Source organism: Pongo abelii, chromosome 4 (assembly GCF_028885655.2).
Source record: "Pongo abelii isolate AG06213 chromosome 4, NHGRI_mPonAbe1-v2.0_pri, whole genome shotgun sequence".
In the NCBI taxonomy this organism is placed as follows: Eukaryota; Metazoa; Chordata; class Mammalia; order Primates; family Hominidae; genus Pongo; species Pongo abelii.
This window is the reverse complement of record NC_071989.2, coordinates 121,195,690-121,219,429: the sequence shown is the minus strand read 5'-3', so window position 1 is coordinate 121,219,429 and position 23,740 is coordinate 121,195,690. Positions and strand designations below refer to the sequence as shown.

The following is a 23,740-nucleotide window of genomic DNA, read 5'->3' as shown; positions in this document are numbered from 1 at the left end:
AGACAATATGTGATAAAATGTTGATGTTTCTTGTAGGTTGGGGGAAGAAACAGGGAGGCTTTTTATATTAAGATAATGTTGAGCTGTTGCATACCTGTCCGAATTACTAGTGTGTTGTGGTTTCTAGAGACAAAGTAGGAGGACAGGCTGCTTTTGAGGGAGAAGCAGCTCCTTACAGGAAAAGAGCTGGAACGCTGTCAAGCTAGACTCAAACCACCAGATTTCGTTCTGGTCTGTGATTGACTTGCATTGTGTTGTAGCTTTTATCTGCAATTCTGACATCTTTGATTTGGCAAGGGATTGCAAAACACTCACAGGCCCTGGCCAGGCTAGTGTTGGCAGATGGGGTGGGGTGCAGGAGGTGCACCAGCTTTCGTAGGTTCATGGCTTACTTGCAGGAACAAGGTCTTTTTGGGTAGAACAGAGCCTTTTTGGCTACAGAGTTCAGGCTGCCCTTTACCTATACAGGGGAGCTTCTTAACCTCTGGTGCCAGGCACTGTCAGAGCAAGCATGGGGATCCCACTGAAACTCCCTCTGGTACCCGTGGCCTTTCCAATTTGAGCAGCACTGCTATAAACCATCTGGTGCTGAGCACCATCCAAGTCTGCAATCTTGAGTCCTCAGGCTCTGTCCCTTAGCCCACACCAGATATGGGATCTCAAAATGTGTGACCCTGGATACCCGTGGTAAATGTGACAGGTCAGCTTGGAAGTTTGTGGTTTCAAGTACTAGAAAACTGACTGTGCCTCAGTTTCCTTATCTGTGAGATGAGTTCATTGTAGCACCTATCTCGGTTTACTGTGAGAATTCTATGAAAACTCTTGTAAAGTGATCGGCACGTAAAAATGAGCTAGGCAGAATTCATCTCGAGTACTGTGCTTGGTCCTGGCTACCATTTACCAAAAGGAACATTGACATCCTAGGGGCCCCTGGGTGATCAAGGATTGTTCTGGAGGTTTGATGATTTAGGAAGGGTCTTACTGATAGAGTGAATTACTTAGAGAGTTTGGAATATAGAAGAGAGCTAATTTTATCCTACTTATGGAACTAGACCAATGGGACAAGTTGCAAGGAGGCGATTTCAGAGTTGCTATGTAAGGTAAAATTTGCAAATGCCAGTAGCTATCCAGCAGCGAGCAGGCTTGGCTGTCTGAGGAGTTGCCGAGCTTTTTATCACATAGACATAGTGACCACCTACAGGCAGCACTGTAGACAGGATTCTGGCACTGGCTGGACTGTTGGATAAGAGGACAGTTAATGATCTTTCCAACTCCTAGATTTGGAAAATCCTTGGTTTATCTCTCTGAATACACTGGGAGCTTGTTGAGAGCAAGGATTATCTATTTATTTGTATTCTTCATAAGACTTTGTAAATAGGGTCAAGAAAACACTTAAAAATTGTATAATACTGATATATGTTTATTATAGAAAAAATACAATAAACCTAAGAAAGAAAATCATCTGTAATCGCACTACACAGAGATTACCTGGGGATGCTGTTAACATTTTGGTACATGTATTTTTGGACTTCTTTCTAGTTAGATATTGTGGCCAAAAATAGTACTATATTAAAAATTGTTTTGCATAAACTATCTTAAGTGTAGTTACACATATAGAAATGTCTGACAGATATTTGCAGGTGATATCATCCCATAGTGGTGGTGGGAAGAGGTAAGGATAATGTTCCTTTATCTGTATTTTCTAATTTGCTAACTTTACCTGTTCAACAAATACTGTGTGAAATTCTACCATGTGCCAGACACAGTTCTTGTTCATGAGCTATTTCCCCAGCCTCTTGACATCCCTGCCTTCTTGGAACTCATAATTTTATGGGGGCAGTGAGTCAACAAAAAAAAATGTTAGGATATGATGTCAGGTCATAGTAAGGGTTATGAAAAAAAAGGAGGAAAGAGAAAGTGGATGGGGGAGAATAGGTGGTCTGTGGGGGACAATTGGAAACCAACATGAAAGAACTTAGGAAATGAGTCATACATGTGGGAAATAATGATTGCCAAGTTAATTATATATTTCTCTGTTTTGGTGACAACTTAGTATTATTCTATTCCTGCCACACAATTTATTCAAAAACTTATTATTTTTGATTGTTTTTCTATCATGAATAGATGACCTTTGTGTGTGTCCTTGCTCACAATAACTTCTTTGGTCCTCTCTTTTGTACTATTGAGATGCATTTTTATGGAAATTGATTTTGGGGTCATTATGTATGTCCCGCTTGGTTCTCGACTGTCTCTTACCTGAATGATATGAGGACCCAGGAGGCGGAGGGTGCAAAGCGGGCATGAGGCTACTCCAGTTTCCAGGCTGTTTAGGATGAATGTGTTTGCCTGCTTACCTGCTGGCCCAGCCCGGGTGCGGGGAGCAGCTGATTTAATTACACATGTTGAAAGGCAGAGTCTAGATTACTCTGATTAATGTGATCTAGGTTCCAATGTGTTGAATCGTTCTGATTGCTTAATCAGGACTTGTGAAAATGAGATAGGATAGTAACGTACCACTGTTTTCAAAGCCTGATTTTATTTTGACACTTTTTAGCAAGCAGAAGGGGTGGCGTATGATAATTGTGGTCAGTAAGGTGGCAGTGGACCAAGGCACGCTGGCTCTAGCTTGTAATCCCAGCACTTTGAGAGGCTAAGGTGGGAGAATCACTTGAGCCCAGGAGTTTGAGACCAGCCTGGGCAACATGGTGATACCCCGTCTCTACTACAACAACAACAGCAACAAAATTAGTTGGACGTGGTGGTGCCCGACTGTGGTCCCAGCCACTGGAGAGGCTGAGGTGGGAAGATGACTTGAGCCTGGGAGATCGAGGCTGCAGTGAGTCGTGTTCTTGCCACTGCATTCTAACCTGGGTGACAGAGTGAGACCGTGTCTCAGGGAAAAAAAAAAAAAAAGATTGCAACGATCCTTGTGGCTAACACTCTGCCAGCTGATGTTGTAATTAAGTGATTTGCTTGAAATATTTCATCTAATCTTCTCAGCTCGAATGAGTGGGTGTTGTTCCCATTTTAAAGATGAGTAGACTGAGGCTTAGAAAAGTTAAAGGAGTTACCCAAAGCTAAACTAATACTCAAGTCCAGGGTATTTTGTTTTTGCATTTTGACAAAGCCTATGTCCTTAACCATGAAACTGTTTTTTCATGTTGTTTTCTTTCTACCTAATCTCTTTCCCATTTTCTTCATTTTCTGGGAACAAAGTGATCCGAGTTGGGACTACTGTTGGCTGGGTTAGAGTGATTTGGAAAGGAAAGAAGATTCAGACCTAGAAGCCATTCCTTCTTTCTATCTAAACACACTGTTCTCTGAAGCAGTCAGCAGGGCCCCATCAGAGAGGGAACACGAAGCAGATTTGAAATGTGTCTCCTCTCTCCGCTCCTGGTGCTTTGGATTAGATGTACCAGCAAGCGGTAAATGGCCCATCCGTCAGCAGCCCTGTGGTGAGGCAAGACAAGCCAGGGCCTGCCTGGGCCTTCCCTGAAACGGAGCATGCCGTGGCATCAAGCATTTTAAAACTGATTTTCTTCAAATGAAATAATGCATATTAAAGTATCTTGTAAAAGATGGGAATGCATTTAAAAATGATTGTATTGAATATCTAAATAGCTGACATCTTGGCTAACTCTTATACTTTAATTAAAAGTCTGGAAGCATGTGCCTTGAATTTTATATATACTCTGTATGTGTATATGTTGGTAATTGTATGTCTATGTGTGTATGGGTATGTGTAGACACACACACACATAAATCTAAACCTCCATTTGCTTTCCCAAACAAAAAGTATTGTCCTTAATCCATTAAAATCTAGGGTCTCTTCAAAGCACTTCAACTATTGCTGTAAAAATACTTTGGCCTTTCCTGATCTGTGGAGCTTATTGACTGTTTCACCATTAAAGGTACTTGGTTTCTCTAGAATGGGGAATTCAATACCTGCTAAATTGGATCAATATAAAAATTTATGAACAATGCAGACCTTGTCAGAGAACCCTTTTATTCATATATTCATATTCATAGAATTCTCTGTGGGAGTTTCCGCCTGGGGGATCACATCAGTATTTAGCGTGCACTGAAATATTCATGTCCCCTGATTAGCTGGATTTAATTGTTACATCTTCATCTCCTTCATGATGTGTCATTAGGATGCAACCCACCTTGAAATTTAAGTTGGTGCAGCCAGCTTAGTGCAGCGTCTTTATTTTGTCTGTGTTTCTTTCCAAAAACCCTTGTATAACCACATAATTTTCGTTTCCCTTGAAAATAAATATTACTACAAGTTAGGATTTTTTAGTGGAACATACTAACTTATTTTTAATAGCTACTATTGTCTTACAATATTTGTATAGGAAATTTTTACAAGGTATATAAAATATTCTTCTGTTTAGATTTTTAGTTTTTAAAGATCTCAACAGTTGAAGGTAATAACCTTTCCTTCTCTGTACTCTTTAAGCAGCAAAGTTAGGTGTTTGTAAGGGCTTTTTTACCTATACTACAATTTTGTCCTCTTTAACTTTCCCACATAGAATTTGGGAATAGCTGGAGATAATTTTTCACTGATTCCTTCCTGGGTCTGATACCAGCTGAATGGTCTATTTCTCAAGATGTTTAAAGTTTTAAAGAATGAATACCTCTCTATCCTCCATGCTAATTGTGCTAATTCTTCTTTCCTCTCTTAACAGAATAACCCTCTGAGATATTTTCTTCTCAACAGTTTCGTGGGTATTTGCAAGGATCTCAGAAGTGCTATGATATTCTGTTACAAAGCAGGGCACTTGGTAGTTATGAACAAGACCCTGGGGTTAGACAGACCTGGGCTTTCATTCTAGCTCTGTTACTTACTAGCTTGACAAGTTACTTAACCTCTAAGTCTCAATTCCTACCTCTTTAAATTGGAGATAACAGCACTACCCATCTCACAACATCAAGCACATAGCAAGCAGTTGTGTTAGCCGGTAAAAATTATGATGGGACTTATTTTCAGAGGAGCATATGTTTACAGATGGGATGGGATTGTGGGTCATCTTTGAAGCTCATTGTCAGTCTCAGACACCTCCCCACCTTGGGAGCCATTTCCTAACCATTTATTTGAAGAAGGGGAGGTGTGGCTTTAAGTGGGTCCTGGGGACCAGTATGACAGCTTTCACAGTGAGTACCTGGGCCTGCTTTGTGATCTAGCACTGTTCCCTATATCAGCCATCCTTGGGTAGGGTTAATCTTTCTTGTATAAATGGTGTCCCACTGCTGCGGTGTTGGAGCCTTTGAATGCTGTTTTGAGCAACTGAATTTCAGCTGAGGTTTAAGAAATAATTCAGGGGCCACTGACCTCTCAATGAAATTATCAGGTAAAATGAAAGATGAAAAGCTGCTGCTTTCTGAGTTGATCTAGGGCACACAAAAGTGATTTGCATGCAGTGAGACATCTTGTAGATTAATGAGTTTTAACTTTCAAGACTATGAGCAGCATTTCTTGAAATACTACATAGCAGGTGCCCCTAGCTGGAATTCCGGTAGTAAAGAGTAATGTTCCAGTCCTAGAAGTCACTGAACAGGCCTGATGGTATCCATCTAGCAGGGAACACTACCCTTTTGCCAGGCATTTTGTTCTTTACGTATCTGAATTAGAACACCTGGGTGTGGAGTCGTGGAGGGGAGGCTGAATGAGGCTGCTTTTTCATGTGCAGTTGTTTCTTGCTGTCTCCAAGGATAGCTGGGACATACACATTTTATTGACTACCCACGAGCTCTTGGATTGCCATTGGGAGAGAGGTAGCCTCTGGACAGGGAACCAGAAAATCTGAATTTGATGAACCTTGAACCTCTCTGAGTCTCAGTTTCATTTCTCTACAATGAAGGAATTGGACTAGATGTTCTCAAATTCCCTTGCCAGTGGTCAGACGATGTGTGATTCTGAAAACTCATTCCATTTTTAGGGAAAAGATCTTGGCTGAACAGTTCTGTATAGAGTGAAGCTTCCTTAAATGTTTGAGCTTCAGCAGATTTTTCTGGGACCAGTGGGCAAATAAAGTATGCAAAGCCCATAGTGCAGAACTCAGTTGCCTGGACAGGTGAACATGCCAGGCAAGCACGCTTAAAAGTTTAAAACCAGAAGAATCTTAGAGATAATCTGATACAAACCCTTCTACAGAGGATGAAAAAGCACCCAAAGGACAAAGAGAATCATCCACATTTATACCAAGCTGAGCCCTAAGCTTCATCACAGCATTGGAGGACTTGCCCTGCCACCCTCCCTGCTCCCACCCAAAATCACATGGGTGCTGCCATCACGAAAACCCTGACCCTGCTTCTCCCATGTCTCCAGCCCTGCCTGTGCACACACCTCACCTCCGCCCCACATCCACCCCACCACACACACATACATGGACACAAGCAGGTTTACACATCCCTTGGGCAAGGGAGAGCCGTGATATGTTGAGTTGGAGGTGCCAGTGATGCACATAGTGGAGAAGATTTGAGCATAGAGTCCTCATGTGTTATTATTATCTCTGGTACTATTAGGTTGGCGCAAAAGTAATTGCGGTTTTTGCCATTGCAATTACTTTTGCACCAACCTAATATTTGTTAGTTTTCTTCACTTCGGCTGATTCTCTACCCCTCTTCTGTGCCTTGGTTTCCTCATTTGCCAGAAGGAGGTAATAACATATCTCACAGCATTGTGGTGATGGTTAAATAAGATATGGCATGTAATGTGCCTAGCCCAAGCCCTTGATACCCGTAAATATTCAGCAAACAGTAACTATTAATATTATTACTTTCATTATTACTGCCCAGTAGCCTGGAATTCTCAAGCATATTCCCAGATTTTGGCATTGGGATTTCACACTGCCTTTCCTCTGCAGCTGATGGAACAGGTAAAGTGTATGAAGCATGCAGTGTGGAACCTGCCAAAAATATGTGTTCAGTGAAATTGAGTTCTGATTTATTCCGCTTTAATGAAGAGGTCACTGGATGAGAGAAGTTGGCACTACCCATTGTCATCACTAAAACATAAGCAAAAATTGTGCATACTTTGTATCTGGAAAGCAAGTGGCTCAGCTAGAAAGACAGAATAGTACAGTACTCCCCCCTTACCCATAGTGTCAGTTACTTGCAGTCACCTGCAGTCTGAAAATGTTAAGTGGAAAATTCCAAAAATAAACAATTGGCAGGTTTGAAATTGCAAGCTGTTGTGAGTAGCCTGATGCATTTGCGTGCTGGGCTGCTTTGTCCGACCTGGGGAAGGGCTCCTTCCTTTGTCCGTATATCTGCAGTGTCTCTGCTCCCCACCCATTAGCCAGCTGGGTTATCACATCAAATGCCATGGCATCACAGTGCTTGTGTTCAAGTCATCCTTATTTTACATCATAATAGCCCGAAGCATAAGAGTAGCAATGCTGGCATATTGTTAATAATTGGTCTGTTCTATTAATTATTTTGAATCTCTGACTATGAATTAAACTTTGTCATAGCTTTGTATGTATAGGAGAAAACATAGTGCATATAGAGTTCAGTACTAACAGATTTCAGGCATCCACTGCAGGTCTTGGAGCACATCTCCCTCCATTAAGGGGGGGACCACTGTAACTCCTGTCATTGCTCAGTGGGAAGGCAATAGAGGCACGCTGGCAGTGAGTGTTAAACTAGCACTTCAAGTAGCCAGACCAAGTTAAGGAGAAAGAGAACAAGCACAGTTTACCCCAGATGAACTCACTTCCCAACAAAGCCAGGAAGACTGGCCCAGCCCTCAGCACCGTGAGGTGCCTGTATCTAGATAGGGCCTGTGGGGATGAACTCATTCCTCTGCCTCAGCTGTGGCTACAGGTGCCTTTGGGCCCTATGAAGACCATGCTGTTCAAAGCGCAGAGTGAAGTCCCACAAAGATGAATCTAGGCTCTCCACCATTTTATTCAAGTCGTATTCCTTTTACCAACTGTGTTTCATGGGAAAAATAGTTGTCCTTCAGCAAATCGGGAAGCATAGCTTGCCCTTAGGCCACAGAGTCCTGGCGTGATGCAGGTCAGAGGAGATGGTGCCTGGAGAGTGCCGTGTGCACTGGGTAGTGTAGGCATGTCTGCTGTGTTTATTGCCAGTGGGAGCAAAATGCAGAAGCACCTAATAACCAGAAATACGCAGTGACACTCCTGGAGGGGCTCTCATCAGAGTCATTGGACTGCAGAGTTCAAGGGCACCTTATGAAGTGTGAAGCCTTTTGTCACACAGCAGATATGTAACGGAATAGACATCTATTCACTTAGCAAAGAAGAAACCCCTGGGAGAGTCTGTCATGAGGGCACTGCTCACTTCTCACCTGGGCTCAGGGGGGCTGGACACCTTTCCTCTCAGAGGCTAAGAGGGCTTGTCCTTACAGTCAGTTGAACAGTGAAATTATTTTACTCAAGTTATGTTTTATCCAAAAATAACCACTTTGACAGCTTGCAGCCAAATGTCCAGGTGGTTTAGTTTCGTTTGGATACACACCGTAAAATGAATGTGAAGCAGGGCTCAAAACAGCCTAGGGAATTAGGGCCTTTTATCTCCAGAAATGTGAGGAATGTATGGATCTATATCCTTCATGCCCTAGATCCAGATTTGTATACGAGTGTCAGGGTCCTATCCAACCTCATTTAGGCCTCATGTTAAAATTTCACAGAGGACTAAGAGCTCTGGCTCTCAGCTCCTTAAGCCTTAGGATTTCAGCAGAATCTGGCAATGCAGCTATTGACTTCTTAGTCCTGTGCTGTCCACCAGGTGATACACTTCTCCAGGACAGGACTGTTTTCCTAGTCTGAGTGTCCCTAGCACCTCTGATGGGGCTTGGTCTGCCTGAGAAGGTTGTTGACTTCAAACAAACCCGTTTGTTGAGTGCTTACCTGGTTCCAGCCACCATGCTAGTCACTTTCTGGATGCCATCATTTGTCTTGACACAGGCCTACAACAAAAGGGATTAAATTGTGCAAAGACAGTCCACCAGGAAGTGGCATAGATAAGATTTGAACCCAGGTTTATCTGATTCTGTGAATTAGGATTAGATCAGCTTCATTTGCCAGAAACTCTCAACTTCATAGCGCTTTGTATAACAGAGGTTTATTTCTTGCAGTTCTGTAACAGAAGTCTGGGGTTAGGTGGTCCAAAGCTGGTGGGGTGGCTCCACAAAGTTGCTAGGGACTGAGGCACCTTTCTGCTCCCTAGAGTCTCAGCTTTGTAGCACAAGATGGCTGCTAGAGCTCCATCCATCACATAAGATACCAAACAGCAAGGATGGATGAAAGGAAAAAGGATGTGGCCTCTCAAAAAGATTTTCCCATACCTCTCACACAGTATTTCTGCTTACATCGCACTAGCCAGAACTTTGTCACATGGCTATACCTAGCACAAACTGCGCTGAAGGATGGGAACTGGAATATTTTAGCTGAGCAGCAGTATGACCAGCTAAAAATCAGCATCTGACTCCTGAGTATGAAAAGAAATATGTGTTGAGGAAGACACTAGCACAGACTCTAAACAGCATGTATTTTCTTTCTCTTTGGTTCATGGAACATTTTCTTTTCATCATACTTCATAGTTTATATGTCTGAATCTCCCACTCAAGTTAGAGGCCATTTCAGAAACTAGAATATGATTAAAGGGATCCCAAAAATTGGCATAAATATAATTTCCCATTTATACATACTTGACAATTTTGGTTGCTTTAGTACATTTATCTTTCCAAGATTTAAACCCACTGGTAGTCCTTTTAAAAATTACCTGGAGGCACTCTTATACACTGTTGGTGGGAATGTAAATTAGGACAACCATTATGGAAAACAGTGTGGAGGTTCCTAAAAAAAACCCTAAAAATAGAACTACCATATGATCCAATCCCACTACTTGGGTATTTGTTCAAAGGAAAGAAAATCGGCTTATTACAGGAACACCTGTATCCCTATGTTTATTGCAGCACTGTTTACAGTAGCCAAGATACGGAGTCGACCTAAGTGTGCATCAACAGATGAATGGATATAGAGAGTGTGGTACATATGCACAGTGGAATATTATTCAGCCATAATAAAGAATGAATTTCTGTCATTTGCAGCAATGTGGACTGAACTGGAGGTCATTATGTTAAGTGAAATAAGCCAGGCATAGAAAGACAAATATCACATGTTCTTATTCATATGTGGGAGCTAAAAAAGTTGATCTCACAGAGATAGAGAATAGAATGATAGATACCAGAGGTGGGGAAGAATGTGAGGATAGTGGGAGAGGGATGAAGAGAGAGGCTGGTTAATGGGTACAAACATGCAGTTAGAAGAAATAACTCCTACTGTAGCACAGTAGGGTTACTATAGCTGGCAATAGTGTATATTTCAGAATAGCTAGAAGAGATTTGAAATGTTCCTAGCACAAAGAAATGAAAAATGTTTGTGGTGATGGTTATTTTAAATATCCTGATTTGATCATTACACATCGTATGCATACATCAAAATATCACATGTACCCCATAAATATGTGTAAATATTATATTTCAGTAAAAAAGCTTTAACTGCCTAGGACCTCTAAACGAATTTTTTCATGCTTGCCAACACACAACTACACAAATTCCTTCGTGTAGCATCACTCAGAAACACTCTAGCTTTTGAATTTGCAGGAATGCCACCAATAAGCCAGAGACTGGTGAAACCCCAAAAGAAGGGAGGTTATGTCAGCTTTTGATGACTTGAGTTGGTAATGCAGTGGGACAGGGAGTGCCACTGAACTCAAACGCACAGAGATTGAGTGTCCAGCACTCAAACTTGTGGGGGAAGTCCACTCCTCTCCTCACATACTCCGTCCAGGAGGTCAGGGAGTGGTCTGTCAGCCGACTCTAGGCAGTGTGGCTTGTGGCTGGTTGGTGGCTTCCCCCACTCCATCTTGTGCTCTCTCTAGTTGTAGCCTCTGCCGAGTAATTGCCAGTAAGAGACATGTTTTATTTTACGTCATTGTTACAGTTTTTCCTTCTGTCAGAGGAGTTGGTGGACAGACTGTAGCAAGGAAGCAAAATAACCCTGTACAATATTTATGCTACAGCCTGCATGTCCAGAAAACAGTCACTTTATTTTATTGTGTCTTTAATACAGAAATAACTCAGGAAAAAATGCTCATTAAACAAAAAGTACCCAAACAAGAAACAGCTTAAAACCACCCAAAGCCCATCACTAAAACATGAGAATGCTCTTTCTGGTTTATTTTTCTGTTGCAATTTTATTACTTTTATAATCAGAGAAGATATGTTAAGTAAAATTTTCATCCAAGTAACAAACTGAAAACTCTGTCATGTACAATACCATAGAGCCAGAAAACAGTGCTGTGGCCTTGGCCCTGGTGCTCAGCTGACTGTGAGACCTTGAGTAAGCAAGTCCGTCTCTGGATTCCAGATCCTCACCTGCAGTTATGGAGTGGGGGACATCAGTACCAAGGTTCTTTTCCCCACTCAGACATCTGTGATGATGACACATGAGACAGTCTCTGAAACTGATGTGGGGTCACAGAGCTGACATCGAGTCCAGATGTTTCTTATTGAGGGGCCCATAGATAGATTCCAGAGTGTGTCATCACCATAATTGGTTGGAAAATATGCATGCATCCCAAACTCATCTCTGCCCTAGTAGAAGGGTCCATTGCATTCATGAGATTCTCAAGGAATCTGTTCTCACCTCATACATAGGCACCTTCTATCCAGAGAAGTGAAGGGACCTGCCCCCTTGGGCATCTGACAGCTCTTCCTGGAAATCTGGAGAGCTGGTAGGCCAGAAGGTATTATCACTCTAAGCCCGGTGCTCTCCCCCATGATAGTGACCCATCCTGGACCCCTCTTCCAAGTCTGTGATGGAAGTAAGTACTCTGTGTGTGTCTCCATCTGGCCCAGTTCATGGAGTCCGTGGGGGAGCATGCAGCATTCTCTCAGCTTTTCCCTCCAGGCCTCCCCCAACCCCTTCAAGCAGCCCTTTTCCCCAGAAGTAGGAGGGGAGATATAATGAGGAAGGAAGCAAGTCTAGGCTAACAGAGCTGGGATCCTTATCCCCACTCCTCAGTTTCTTCAAGAACATGTCAGCTCTCACGTATTTTATCCTTCTCGCTGGAGGTGAGGTGGCAAATCCTCTCTCAAGAGTTGGTATAATAGTGTAACGTGCCACAGTGTCAGATGCTGAAGAAAAATCCTCACACTGACAGTTCAGAGGCTGAGGGGGCAACCAACCATCAAAGGGAGTGAATTGGTTCCCCTTCCACCAAACAAAACAATCTCAACAAGACTATACAATGGGAACACTGTGGTATTTGGAGTGAGAAGTCGTCACACAAAACGTTGTTTCTGAAACCCATGGTGACCTTTTCCAAGCCGCCCTAGCCCTACATCAGAAGACAAATACTGCCAGATTGCCTGACATTTTCTTTTTTAATTTTAAACATTCCTGATTTCAAATCGGCTATTGATCTGTTGGTTTGCTGCTCCGATGCAATTAAGTGAAGTCACATTTACTGCTATTAGAGTCTAACAAAAACAACTGCTTTGAAACCCCACAATCTGCCTTATATCTACTTCTCCCTCACTCAACACCCACCCCACCCTCACCCTGAAGCCTGCCAGCCAACATGCTGTGTGTGGAGGGCAGGTTGCAGAAAAGGACATTTTTCTAAGCCTCAAATGAGAATCTTCAAAGTCGAGTTATGTACCATCATCCTGTGTCCGTCTTTAAAGATCAAATGTATTTGCTCACTTCTTACTTGAAATCCTTCTTGGCAAAGACTACAAAAAGCCTATAAAGCCAGGGGATGGTTTATTCTAATTCCAGTTGTTCACCCAAATGTAGTATGGAATTCAGCAAGGGGATGGTCTGAGCTCCACCTGGAATGGAAAGTTTCAAGGTTTCAAAGGAGGTTTCAGGGTGTTGCTTGGGACCAGTGTGTTGAACGGATCTTAAAAATAGTTCCATCCATTGGCCTGAAAATCACAGAAGGTACATGTGTAGTAGGTGTGTGTGCAGCCAAAGTCCAGCCTTTATAACTTGGAAGTTGAACAGATTGAGATTCTGGACGTATGTGGGGCCTCCTGTTAATCTTTTGAAGAACATTCTTTCTAACTCCAGTTAACCCAGAGAAATGGCTGGGGAAAGATACCTCAGTTGATCCTTGGTTTGTCTTTTCACAGCATCGTTTGTCAGAGTTCTGGTGGTGCTCCTGAAAGAGGGCCTGCTGGCACATAAGCATCTGTCTGGCCAGTACAGCCTCTCGGGGGAAGTGGGTGGGGAGGCAAAGAGGAGGGAAGACCCAACAAGAAAATAAATGGGTCAACTGTACAAGGAGACCATCTAAAAAATGAGCTCTGCTGCTTTTTTCCCCTTAATGCTCAGTACCTGTCTGCCTGTCATACACGCAGCAATTTAGATGACTGGATTCCAAAAATCCAAATTGCCCTATTCAGCTTTCATATTTTCCGAAGGTGAAAATTAATATGGTTCTGCATTTTCTTGCCTCTCGTGATTAGAATTAGGCAGCTCCACTTCACCTGTCAGGCTCATCCTCACTGAGTAACTTGCGGAAAGCCATTGGAAAGAGAAGTTTTGTTCTCTGGCCTGATTATACCATCCAAAATTAGGTCCCATGTCCCACACATAATATTTAGGGTGACCATATAACCCAGCTTGCTGGTAGCACACCTGATTTATGTCTGTTGTCCCCAAGACTCATAACACTTACCTTCATTCTCAAAAGTGTTGCTTTTTGGATGATAGGCTTTTTATTTGGTTACGCTAGTTGTGGGAATGAAGGGAAGGAAATGCATCTCTGCTACAATACTCTAATCTCCTCCTTTCTGTCACCACAGCTCCATTCGGCAGCCCTGGCATCACTAAAGGGAGATATAGTGGAACTTAATAAGCGTCTCCAGCAAACAGAGAGGGAACGGGACCTTTTGGAAAAGAAATTGGCCAAGGCACAGGTAAGGGATCTGGAAAGGTTTTTAGTTTGTTTTTTGTTTTAAATATTTAATCTTAAGATAAAACATGGGTACAGAAATTCCCACAAAACAAATTACAGCTTTATCAGCAAATACTCTGTCTTGGTCTGCTCTGGCTGCTGTAACAAATGCCATAGATTTGTGGCTTAAACAACATTTATTTCTCACAGTTCCAGAAGCTACGAAGTCCAAGGTGCCTACCGAGGGATCCCTTCCAGATGGCTACCTTTTTTTTTTTTTTTTTTTTTTTTTTTGAGGCAGAGTCTTTCTCTGTCACCCAAGCTGGAGTGCGGTGGCACGATCATGACTCACTGCAGCCTCAACTTCCCAGGCTCAAGCAGTCCTCACACCGCGGCCTCCCAAGTAGCTGGGACTACCAGCTAATTTTTTGTATTTTCTGTAGAGATGGGGTTTCGCCATGTTGTCCCGGCTGATCTTGAACTCCTGAGCTCAAGTGATCCTCTTGCCTTGGCCTGCTAAAGTGCCGGGATTACAGGCATGAGCCCTTGTGCCTGGCCTTTTAATTACCTTGTTAATATTAATTTTCTTCCTTTGCTTTGATTTTTCAAGGACTTCTATCATTTGTATGTTACATCATCTTTGCCTGTCTTTATCTGTTATTATCTTAAATATTTTAAATATTTTTTAATTTAATTTTTTCTTTTCATTTTCTCTTGGGGTATTATATGTTATTTTTAGCCTTTCTTTTGTGCCTTCCAGTGTAGTCATCATTACTGAAATGCATTTTCATTTTATTTCTAACTCTTCTCACTTCTGAATTTTTCTAATTCCTAATGTTCTTTTCTGTCTCATGTCTTTTAGTTTATTTTGAAATAGTAGGCTATTATCTGGAGTGTTTTTGTTTGGGGGATTTTGTTTTTGATCTGTGTTGTGGCATGCTTTTATGGTTTATAAGGATGTTCTGCCCTTGTTTTGTATAACTTTGTATGGGATTTGACGTCAGTATTTTTCTGTTTTTCATTTTCATGTGAAAAATAATTTCCTTGAACTTTCAGGAGGCAGGGTTTAAAATGGCTTTCTAAAGTGTTTAGAACCTAGCCTTCTGTTGTTTTCTTGTCAAAAATGGCAGCCTGCTTTCTGTCACTATCTGGCTCTGTTCCTTTTACCTGCTTTTGTCTGGACCTTTTCTTTCCTTTGTCTCTATTATTCCCATCCTGTTCAATTTTGTTTCCACTCCCAGCAGTTTCTCTTCCTGGAAGGCAGCCCTGCGGGCCGTCTCCAAAGTTCACAGGGACTAGCCTACGTTAGCCTCTTCAAATTTTCCTGTGGGCCCCTTGCACTGACTCTTTGGTCAGGCAAAACCCCTCCTAGTTTTAGCTACTATTCTCCAATTGGGTATCCTTACTTTCCGGTGAATTCCTTTTGGGTTTTTAGGGGTTTTCCAGTTCTCAGATACATCAACCTTGTTTCCCTCTGATTCTCCCCATGCTGATGCCACTCAGATCTTACGGATGATGTTGGTTTGTTCTTACCTGCTTGTATTTTGTTGTTCAGTGGCATACCTTGTCTCCAAGCTTTGGGCTTTACTGTGTAAGTGCTTTGTTTATTTTTATGTGGGAATTCAGAGAAATTTTAATACCAGGCTGCTATAGCCATCTTTCCAGAATGACCTGTGGAAAATTTTTGGAAACTTTCATGTCTCATAATCAAAGACTACTTGAGTAGAGGGAAAGGATTTTTTATTTAAGATCATCCACTTTCACATTTGATGGGCATCTGAAGGAGATTAACTTGATTACCCAAAGATAATGAGTAGCTCAGCAAGGCCACCAGTGCCTTTTCTCACTATAGGATGTTATACATGACAAAAATTTTCAGTTTTTACTTAGATGAAAATGTTACTTAAAATATTTTCCTTCTGATTATAAAAGTAATAAAATAGTGGTAGAAAAAACTAGAAAGCATTAGAATATTTCATTGGTGGTCTCCGAACTGAAACTTTTTCAGTGCTTTTTTTGTTGTACAGTGTTTTTTTTAAGAGAAAATAGTTATTTTTGTATTTAAAAACAACAACAAAATGGTGGTGACTTTGTTTTCTAATTTATACCCACCCAAAGCCAGCCATCATTAGCAATTCTTATTGATGAGAATTTGTTTTAAAAAAGAAAATTGTGAATGCATTTAATTGGAAGCTGGCATGTACAGTAGTCCTGGATTTTAAAAAGTGACCAGGAAGGTATTTATTAAAATTTAAGCCTACAAAGACAGCTTTTACAGAGGATGGTAAGAGGATAATGGAAAATTTTTTCTCTAAGTCAAGGATTGATTCAGCTCTTTTTTTACTTATATGTGGTCAAGCCATCCTCATGTAATAGCTTTTGATGACTGATTTTACCCTTGATGATAATGGTCACATCATAGAACCATTTAGTGACTCTCTTATTTGCGTTCTTAAGCAAAGTAGATTTAAAAATTACTCTCTGTTCCTCTCACTGGAGATTTCTTCCCACTTCATATACTGGAACCTAGGAAAGAGAACGTGAAAAGTCAGACTTACGTCTTTAAAAACATGAAATTTATGCAAGAAAAATATAAGAACAATGAAATGACTGTGCCGCACTGTCGGTGTTATATGCGTTGGTAAAAGAATCATGTTTGAGGCTTTACCAGATTGTGGAAGAGCAAATTCATGTGTAAACTTATGCTGTGTGGCTCTAGTAAGTTTTACCAGCTCTCTAAATATTATAGTGCCATGATTAAAATGTAAAATGTAAATGGTGGTTATGTTCAACAGACATTACCAAGAGAGCTGCAACATCTGTTGAATCATTATTAATGGTGACACTGGAACTGGTTGAATAAAAGAAGGTGTCTTATACATGCTTATAACATCAACCTGTAGGTAGAGTTTTGAGAATAGTGATATGAAGGGAAGAGCCCAATACCAATGTGATGGAGAAGACAAAGTGCTTCTGTATTAATTTTCTATTGCTGTATAATCAATTGCCATAAACTTACTGGCTGAAAACAGCACACCCCTATCTTCCCAAATTGAACAGGGGCACAGACATGCACCAACATTCTACAGCCCAGTGGGGACTGAGCCTGTGGGAAACTGGCTAAGATCAGATATAGTCCTGATTTGATGATTTCAGCATATTTGCTATTTATTTAGTACCAACAATTATTTTAAATTACTGCATTTTTTAAGTACTTCAGAAGGAGAAGGAGGTATGTCAAACAAGCTTATGAACCCCTTTAAAATCGGTGAGCAGTAATGTGGAATACTTTCTAAGCTCTTTATCTTTGGAAAGTAAGTCACCTGAATTTTCTACCTCTTGGCATTCAGGAAGAGAACACACACAGTTTTCCTTAAGTGAAATGGAGAGAGTTTTTTCTTTTTCTCTTGTTTTCTGAGATAACTTTTCTGAGATGTAGTCGGCATGTATTTTTGTTAGGGTTGCCTCATTCCATTCCTTTCCTATTCGTTTATGCTTCTCTTGGGTAAACTACTATAGCTGCTTTGCTCCTTAATGGCATTTCCTTTTGTGCTGGCGCCTCTTTGTTTAGCTGGCCCACTTTCCCCTTAGCGAGGGAACCTGGGCAAGAACTTAGAGTGAGGGTGGAAATACCCCGAATAGTGTTAGTTGTGACAAATCCTGTGTGACCTTGAGAGGGTAACATCGCTTGTTAGCATATTTTAAAAGAGAGTGGTACTAACCCCCTTCACAGGATGGTTGAGAGGGTTAACAAATTAATGATGGCATTGCATTTTCCAAGAACCTAGTTCATAATGCTCTTAGGTTTGACAGCTGACACTAATGTGATGATTAAAGATCAGTGGCCTCGGTGGAGTAAGATAAAACCTGGTGAAGAACATTAACAAAACCATAAAGCTGCTTAGCATCACCACATTGCACAGGGTTTTTCCAACAGGGGCTCAAGTTCTCAGGCCAGACTGTCTCAAGGCTGAGTCAGGGCTTTATCCCTGGATTGCGCCATAGCAGGGATGAGCCTAAAGGATTTTATTCTCAGTGGTTGAAATGACGATGTTGCTTGTTTTTATTACACATTTTTGCATATAGGCAATTTCACCAATTTATGTGGCTAGACACAAGTATTTATATGAATGTTTAATTTGCTTCATCATCATGATAGGAAAGCTAAGATCTCAAGAAGAAACTCCGGGTATGTATTTAGCACCAGATGAAATTTGGGAAAAACAAAATTTCGTCATATCCAATGTCAATCATTTTTTTCTTTTCGTTTCAAACTGAAAGGCTGTAGTTGTGAGACAAATCTAGACTCCTAATGATAATGGCCTCCAGAAATTTATGTCAGGCAAGACACTGCAACCACAGGCTTTCTGGCTTTGTGGCACTGTACCTTCGGTCAAAAATTGAATATGGGCTGGGAGGAGGAAGAACCCTGGACCATGCAATTACCTGTAGTGATAGAAAAAAAAGCAGTAGCATATTATTTGAGACCAATTTTTATTTTGTTCAGCTGAAATTGTATGGGGTGTCTCTGTCCAGTAGAGAGAAGAAAATAGTCTCTAACTTACAAGTTGTAGTAGAAGAAACTGCCTTTGGTCCCAGAGGCTGCTAAGTAAATTATCACTGAATAATTGACTTTGGAAGCTAAAGTTGGCTTGTTGGAAGCTAGAGAGACTTTGAATTCCCTGTTTTACACTCCCTTGTGTCTCTTTTTCTGTTTTTATCCTCTCTGGGGGTTGAAGAGAGATCTCTTTGGGCTTTCCTAGCTCTCTTTGGTATCATAAGGCTTAACATTCGTGCTTCCTAGAGTTCACAGAGGCGTTTCAGGGTCTGAGACCAAGGCACCACCTAAGATCCTTAGGTAAATGGTGAAGAGGATATAAGCCCACAGGTCAGGGAGCTGGGGGAGGAAGACATAGAGGAGAGAAGATTGCGGCTGCAACAGCTTCAATGCCTTGATAGCAAAAACAGGAATCAAAGGGGTATTTGTTACCTGGGTTACAGGAAATAAATCAGTTGCTTCACATTGAGTCTGTTTTCTTATCTACAAAATGATGGTGTCAGCTATGCAGTAAAAACAAGTAGTTTCAAATTTTCGGTGGCCTAAGATATCAAAGATTGATTTCTTATTTTCTACTGGGAGCTCACTGGGCCTGGCAGGGGACTCTGTGCTATATTGTCCCTACCCAGGCTTCCAAGCCGAGGGCCTCTACCATCTGGAATGTCGTTAGTGGCCATGGCCTGGGAAAGGGAATGTGGCAAGCCCAACGGAGCTCTTAAAGGCTTCTAGGCAAAATGGTGTATATTCATTCATATCTTATTGGCCAAAATAAGTGGCATGGCCATATTTAGCTTCAAGCAGGAGGAGCATAATCCTACCATGTGCATGGATGGAGGCAAACCAGAGGCTTGGTGCCACAGGAGTACTTGTTATACCACATGGTGGTCCTAGTGGATGGAGCATCATGTACATAAGAAAATAATGGGGAGAAATTAACACTATTCAGAAAAAAAAGTGTTAGGAAAATTACAGAAAAATGGGTGGGTCTTGTATCAGTTTTTTGAAAGTCTATACCGTACTTAAATTTTTAACTTAAAAATTGGAAAACTTATGCAAATCTTAAGTAGTAATTATAGAAGAGAACCTCTTTTCGCTGTTTGGTTGTTGTCATTGTGTTACCTTCCTGAATGAGGCCTTACAGAAACACGTACTCCTAGGTGACTCGTACGTAGAGGTGCAATGTTGAGCTTGGCCTAGCCTGTGTCCTTATTAAACAGAACACCTGAAACCACACACCATCCCAGGTTAAAAAGTGCTCTCCCAGGGCTGGGCGAAGTGCCTCATGCCTGTAATCTAGCACTTTGGAAGGCTGAGGCAGGCGAATCATTTGAGGTCAGGAGTTCGAGACTGGCCTGGCCAACATGGTGAAATCTCATCTCTACTAAAAATAAAAAAAATTAGCTGAGCATGGTGGCACACTCCTGTAATCCCAGCTACTCGGGAGGCTGAGGCATGAGAATCACTTGAACTCGGGAGGCGGAGGTTGTAGTGAGCTGAGATCACCCCACCGCACTCCAGCCTGGGTGACAGAGCGAGACTCCACCTCAAAAAAAGAATAAAAAAAGTGTTGTCCCAGGTCATGAAAACTCAAGGTGATGAGAGGCAACAGGTCACTAAAGAACTAGAGTGTGGTGACAGAAGTGGGCCTCACTTTAACAGGCCGCTCCTGCCTATGTGGGAGGTGGGAGGACAGGAAGGCCAGCGATGGTGCATAAAATGGCTTTGTCTGCCCCGGGTGCCACCTGCTTATCTTCCACTTTTCCTGCACTAAAGTGCCACATTCCCTGCACTAAACTGCCACATTCCTAGGGTTGACTCATGAGCAGTTGGATGGGTGCTGTTGAACAAGGGTGTTGGCTGGGCGTGGTGGCTCATGCCTGTAATCCCAGCACTTTGGGAGGCCGAGGCAGGCGGATCACAAGGTCAGGAGATCAAAACCATCCTGGCTAACACGGTGAAACACCGTCTCTACTAAAAAAAATAGAAAAAAATGAGCCGGGTGTGGTGGTGGGCGCCTGTAGTCCCAGCTACTCCGGAGGCTGAGGCAGGAGAATGGTGGGAACCCAGGAGGCGGAGCTTGCAGTGAGCAGAGATCACACCACTGCACTCCAGCCTGGGTGACAGAGCAAGACTCCGTCTCAAAAAAAAAAAAAGAACAAGGGTGCCGTGTTGGTTCTTTTGGCTTTTGCAGGTGATGGCTTGTTTCCTCCTGTGTTGTTGCCCTGTGGGATTTGCTCCGCTTTTCCCTGCACTGCAGCTTGGAAATGCTCAGTGGATTTTCACTAAGCTTTGAGATCAGTGTTTCAGCCTCTTTGGCTGGATACAATGAGTGTGCACAAATGAGTGAAGTATGTTTAATGAGAGGATGTTGATTTGTAGAGATGGACCTTGAGCAGTGGCTTCTCGGTCATTGATACATCCACCGGCTAGGAGTCTGTTTTGATAATTATTTTCTGGTATTCTCTTTTCACTGGAGAAAGAATCCCCAGGATGCCATCCTAGTATATCTTCTTCTCCCCACCTTCCCACTTCTATCCCTGTTTCTAGTTCTCCAGAAGAGAAGTCTGGGATTCTTTCAGTCCACCGGAAGCTGTGACCACAGTTACCTTCAAAATGTGTTGTAACCACTTCCCTTGTAGCACCCAGCACAGTCTCATTTAAGAAATGTCTGATATGTGTAGAGGAAGTATTATATTATAGTATTACATTGTATGCTATTTTTTAAAAACTTACGGAAAAATATAGGAATGTAAACTAAATACCTTTGCCCTTAGCTAAAAGAGTTTTTTTTCCTCTAATATATTCTTGTTACTTCTCCTAAATGAGTGCTTGAGCTCCAAATATACATCAAGTCTTTTTTTTCTTTAGCTACAAGCCCTATTCCATCTGACTGAATCACCAGGCTTCATGTTGCCTCTTGTTCATGCAGGTATCCTCCAGGCAGGCTTCTCAGTTAGAGGCAGGGGAAAGACGGTGCAATAACCAGACAGCATGCTCTCCTTCTCCATCTGGTATCCTGGGCAGCCCCACAAGGTCTTTTTTTTTTTTTTTTTTTGTGTGTGTGTGTGTGTGTGTGTGTGTGTAAGCAAGTTTATTAGAGAAACAAAAGAATGGCCACTCCATAGGCAGAGCAGCAGTGAGGGCTGCTGGTTGGCCAGGATCACATCTTTTAGGCAGTTCATATCAGTCAGTAGGGATGCCGAAGGGTGGTCTTTTGGTGGTTTTTATTGATGGTGTGCCTTTCTCTATATAAACCCTTGAACATCTTCATTGTTCATTGGACTTTGTAGTTTCTTGTCAGCCCAGGTTGGTGGTAGTGGCCTGTTGACCTGAAGGACGTCAAAGAAGAAAGAAGGAGTGGAGAAATAAGGGAAAATGAGAGCTCATTGAGTGTGTAAGTGGAAATGTTTCACAGTCATTTGTAGCCCTAGAGAACTGAATATGGAAAACAAAAGAGAAGGAACAAGCAACATGGGAACATAGGAGTCACAGCATTGATGAGATCCAGGTCAGAGACAGAATTTTATCCTACAGTCACACTAAGATCTGGAACTGGTGACCTGCGTGAGAGTGTCCACTACATCTGTACATGTTCATACAACATGAACACGCACACACAGTCTCTGAGGTTGGGAACAGAGGCTAACAGCAAGAGCTTGTAGATGTGCTGCAGGTCTGAGAGGAACAGTGTTCTGTTCTTGGTTTGTTCCAGAGAAATATGAAGCTCTTTCATTTATTGATAGAAATTGCCTTTGAGATCCTGTCATTTTTGTGGACTTCTCCTGTTCCTTAAGTATGTAGGATCATGGATGAGAAAGGCCTAACTTCATGGAAAGTGTGTCTGTGGCTGGTTATGGCATCTTTGTTTAGGAAAGCTTCCACTAGATGTGGCTCTCACTCGACCTTGATTCTTGCCTTTGTTCCCACTTATTTTTTGTGTGCTTGACCTTCAGTGGAGGTTATTTGATGTTTCAGGTTGTCACTAAGAATAGTGGTTCACAGGAGTGTTTTCCTGAAAGTATCCATCTAAGGCTGTGATAAAGCATTCAACAACTTTGTTGCCTCCCATCTTGTTTCTGGAGCTCCAAGGTAACCCCCAGGAAGTTACATAAATACTGATCCAGCTGTTGTTGAGGTGCAGGCCCTACCATGATTGATACCAGATTATTTGTCTGACTGCTTTGTTGAGTACTTCTGTTTCAGTATGGAGTTAGGCTTAGTATAATGTTCAGTTTATCGTTGAAAGCCTTTTGTCCCTGCCCTGGGTTATGCCATTGGAAGCTTAGCTGATTTAGGGAGGGACAGGGGAGGTAGCGGGTGAGAAGTCCTACTCTCACTGGAGATGCAAACCTGAAACACTGGAAAGCACATATGGCTCTTGGCACTAAGGAAACCTTGTTGAAGATGAAATTAAAGTTCCTCTGCTGACAGGAAATTAATCGAAGCTGAATGTAGTAGACAAGGATGCAAGCTAGACTACTTGTTCCATCACTAAGGAGTATTTTATTATTATGTAAATGAGATTAAATGCACAGTGACTGGAAGGGATTGAGAGCAGTGGAGAGAAGTCAAAGAGGTGAACAAGTTCCTCAGGATTTAAACTCTGGCTACAGAAATGTTTCTGTAACTCTGCTGCCTCTTAGTCCATCAAATGCTGAACAAGGGAAGCTCCTCTGCCTCTTCTATCACTATTTCTGCTAAGCAGTTTTCATGACGGTGATATATCGTCATCCATTCATTCCATAACACTCCTAGATCACCCACAGTAAACCAGGCCATTTGCCGGTGCTAGGCTAAATAATGAGAAACCTAGTCCCTGCCTTCCAGGAGCTTATAGTCTGGGAGATAACGATATTGGAAAGCATTAAATTCGCAGATAATCCAGCCAGATGAGAAGTGGTATTATATCATTTAGGATTATTTGGTTGAAAAATAGCTGAAACAAACCCTGACAAACTTCAGCAAAGGAGGAGTGAATTGGTAAAAAGGGAAACTGAACAGCCATAAAGGAACTTGGGAAGGGAGCTGTAGGTAGCAGGAACTAAGAGAGATGGTCTTCAAGGCTTTCTGAATCAACTCCATGCAACCTTACATCCATTGGCTGAAGATTGAAATTCCCTGCAGAAGGTATCTGATGGATCTAGCTTGGACCACTTACCTGTTTCTTGGCTACGGGAAAGTGGGGGACTTGAATAGCCCCACTTGGACAGTATGCAATGGCAAAGGGACTGTTTCCCAAAG

General features: G+C 42.0%; 1 protein-coding gene across 6 annotated transcripts in view; it reads left to right on the top strand.

Annotated features, from left to right (window-relative positions):
* The window catches only part of MCC (MCC regulator of WNT signaling pathway), a 498,353-nt gene that overhangs the window by 347,248 nt on the left and 127,365 nt on the right, over positions 1–23,740 (top strand). For all 6 annotated transcript variants that reach the window (XM_054554995.2, XM_063723849.1, XM_054554996.2 and 3 more), the window contains 1 exon segment: positions 13,850–13,963. In XM_054554995.2, coding sequence (XP_054410970.1) covers positions 13,850–13,963 — 114 coding nt within the window.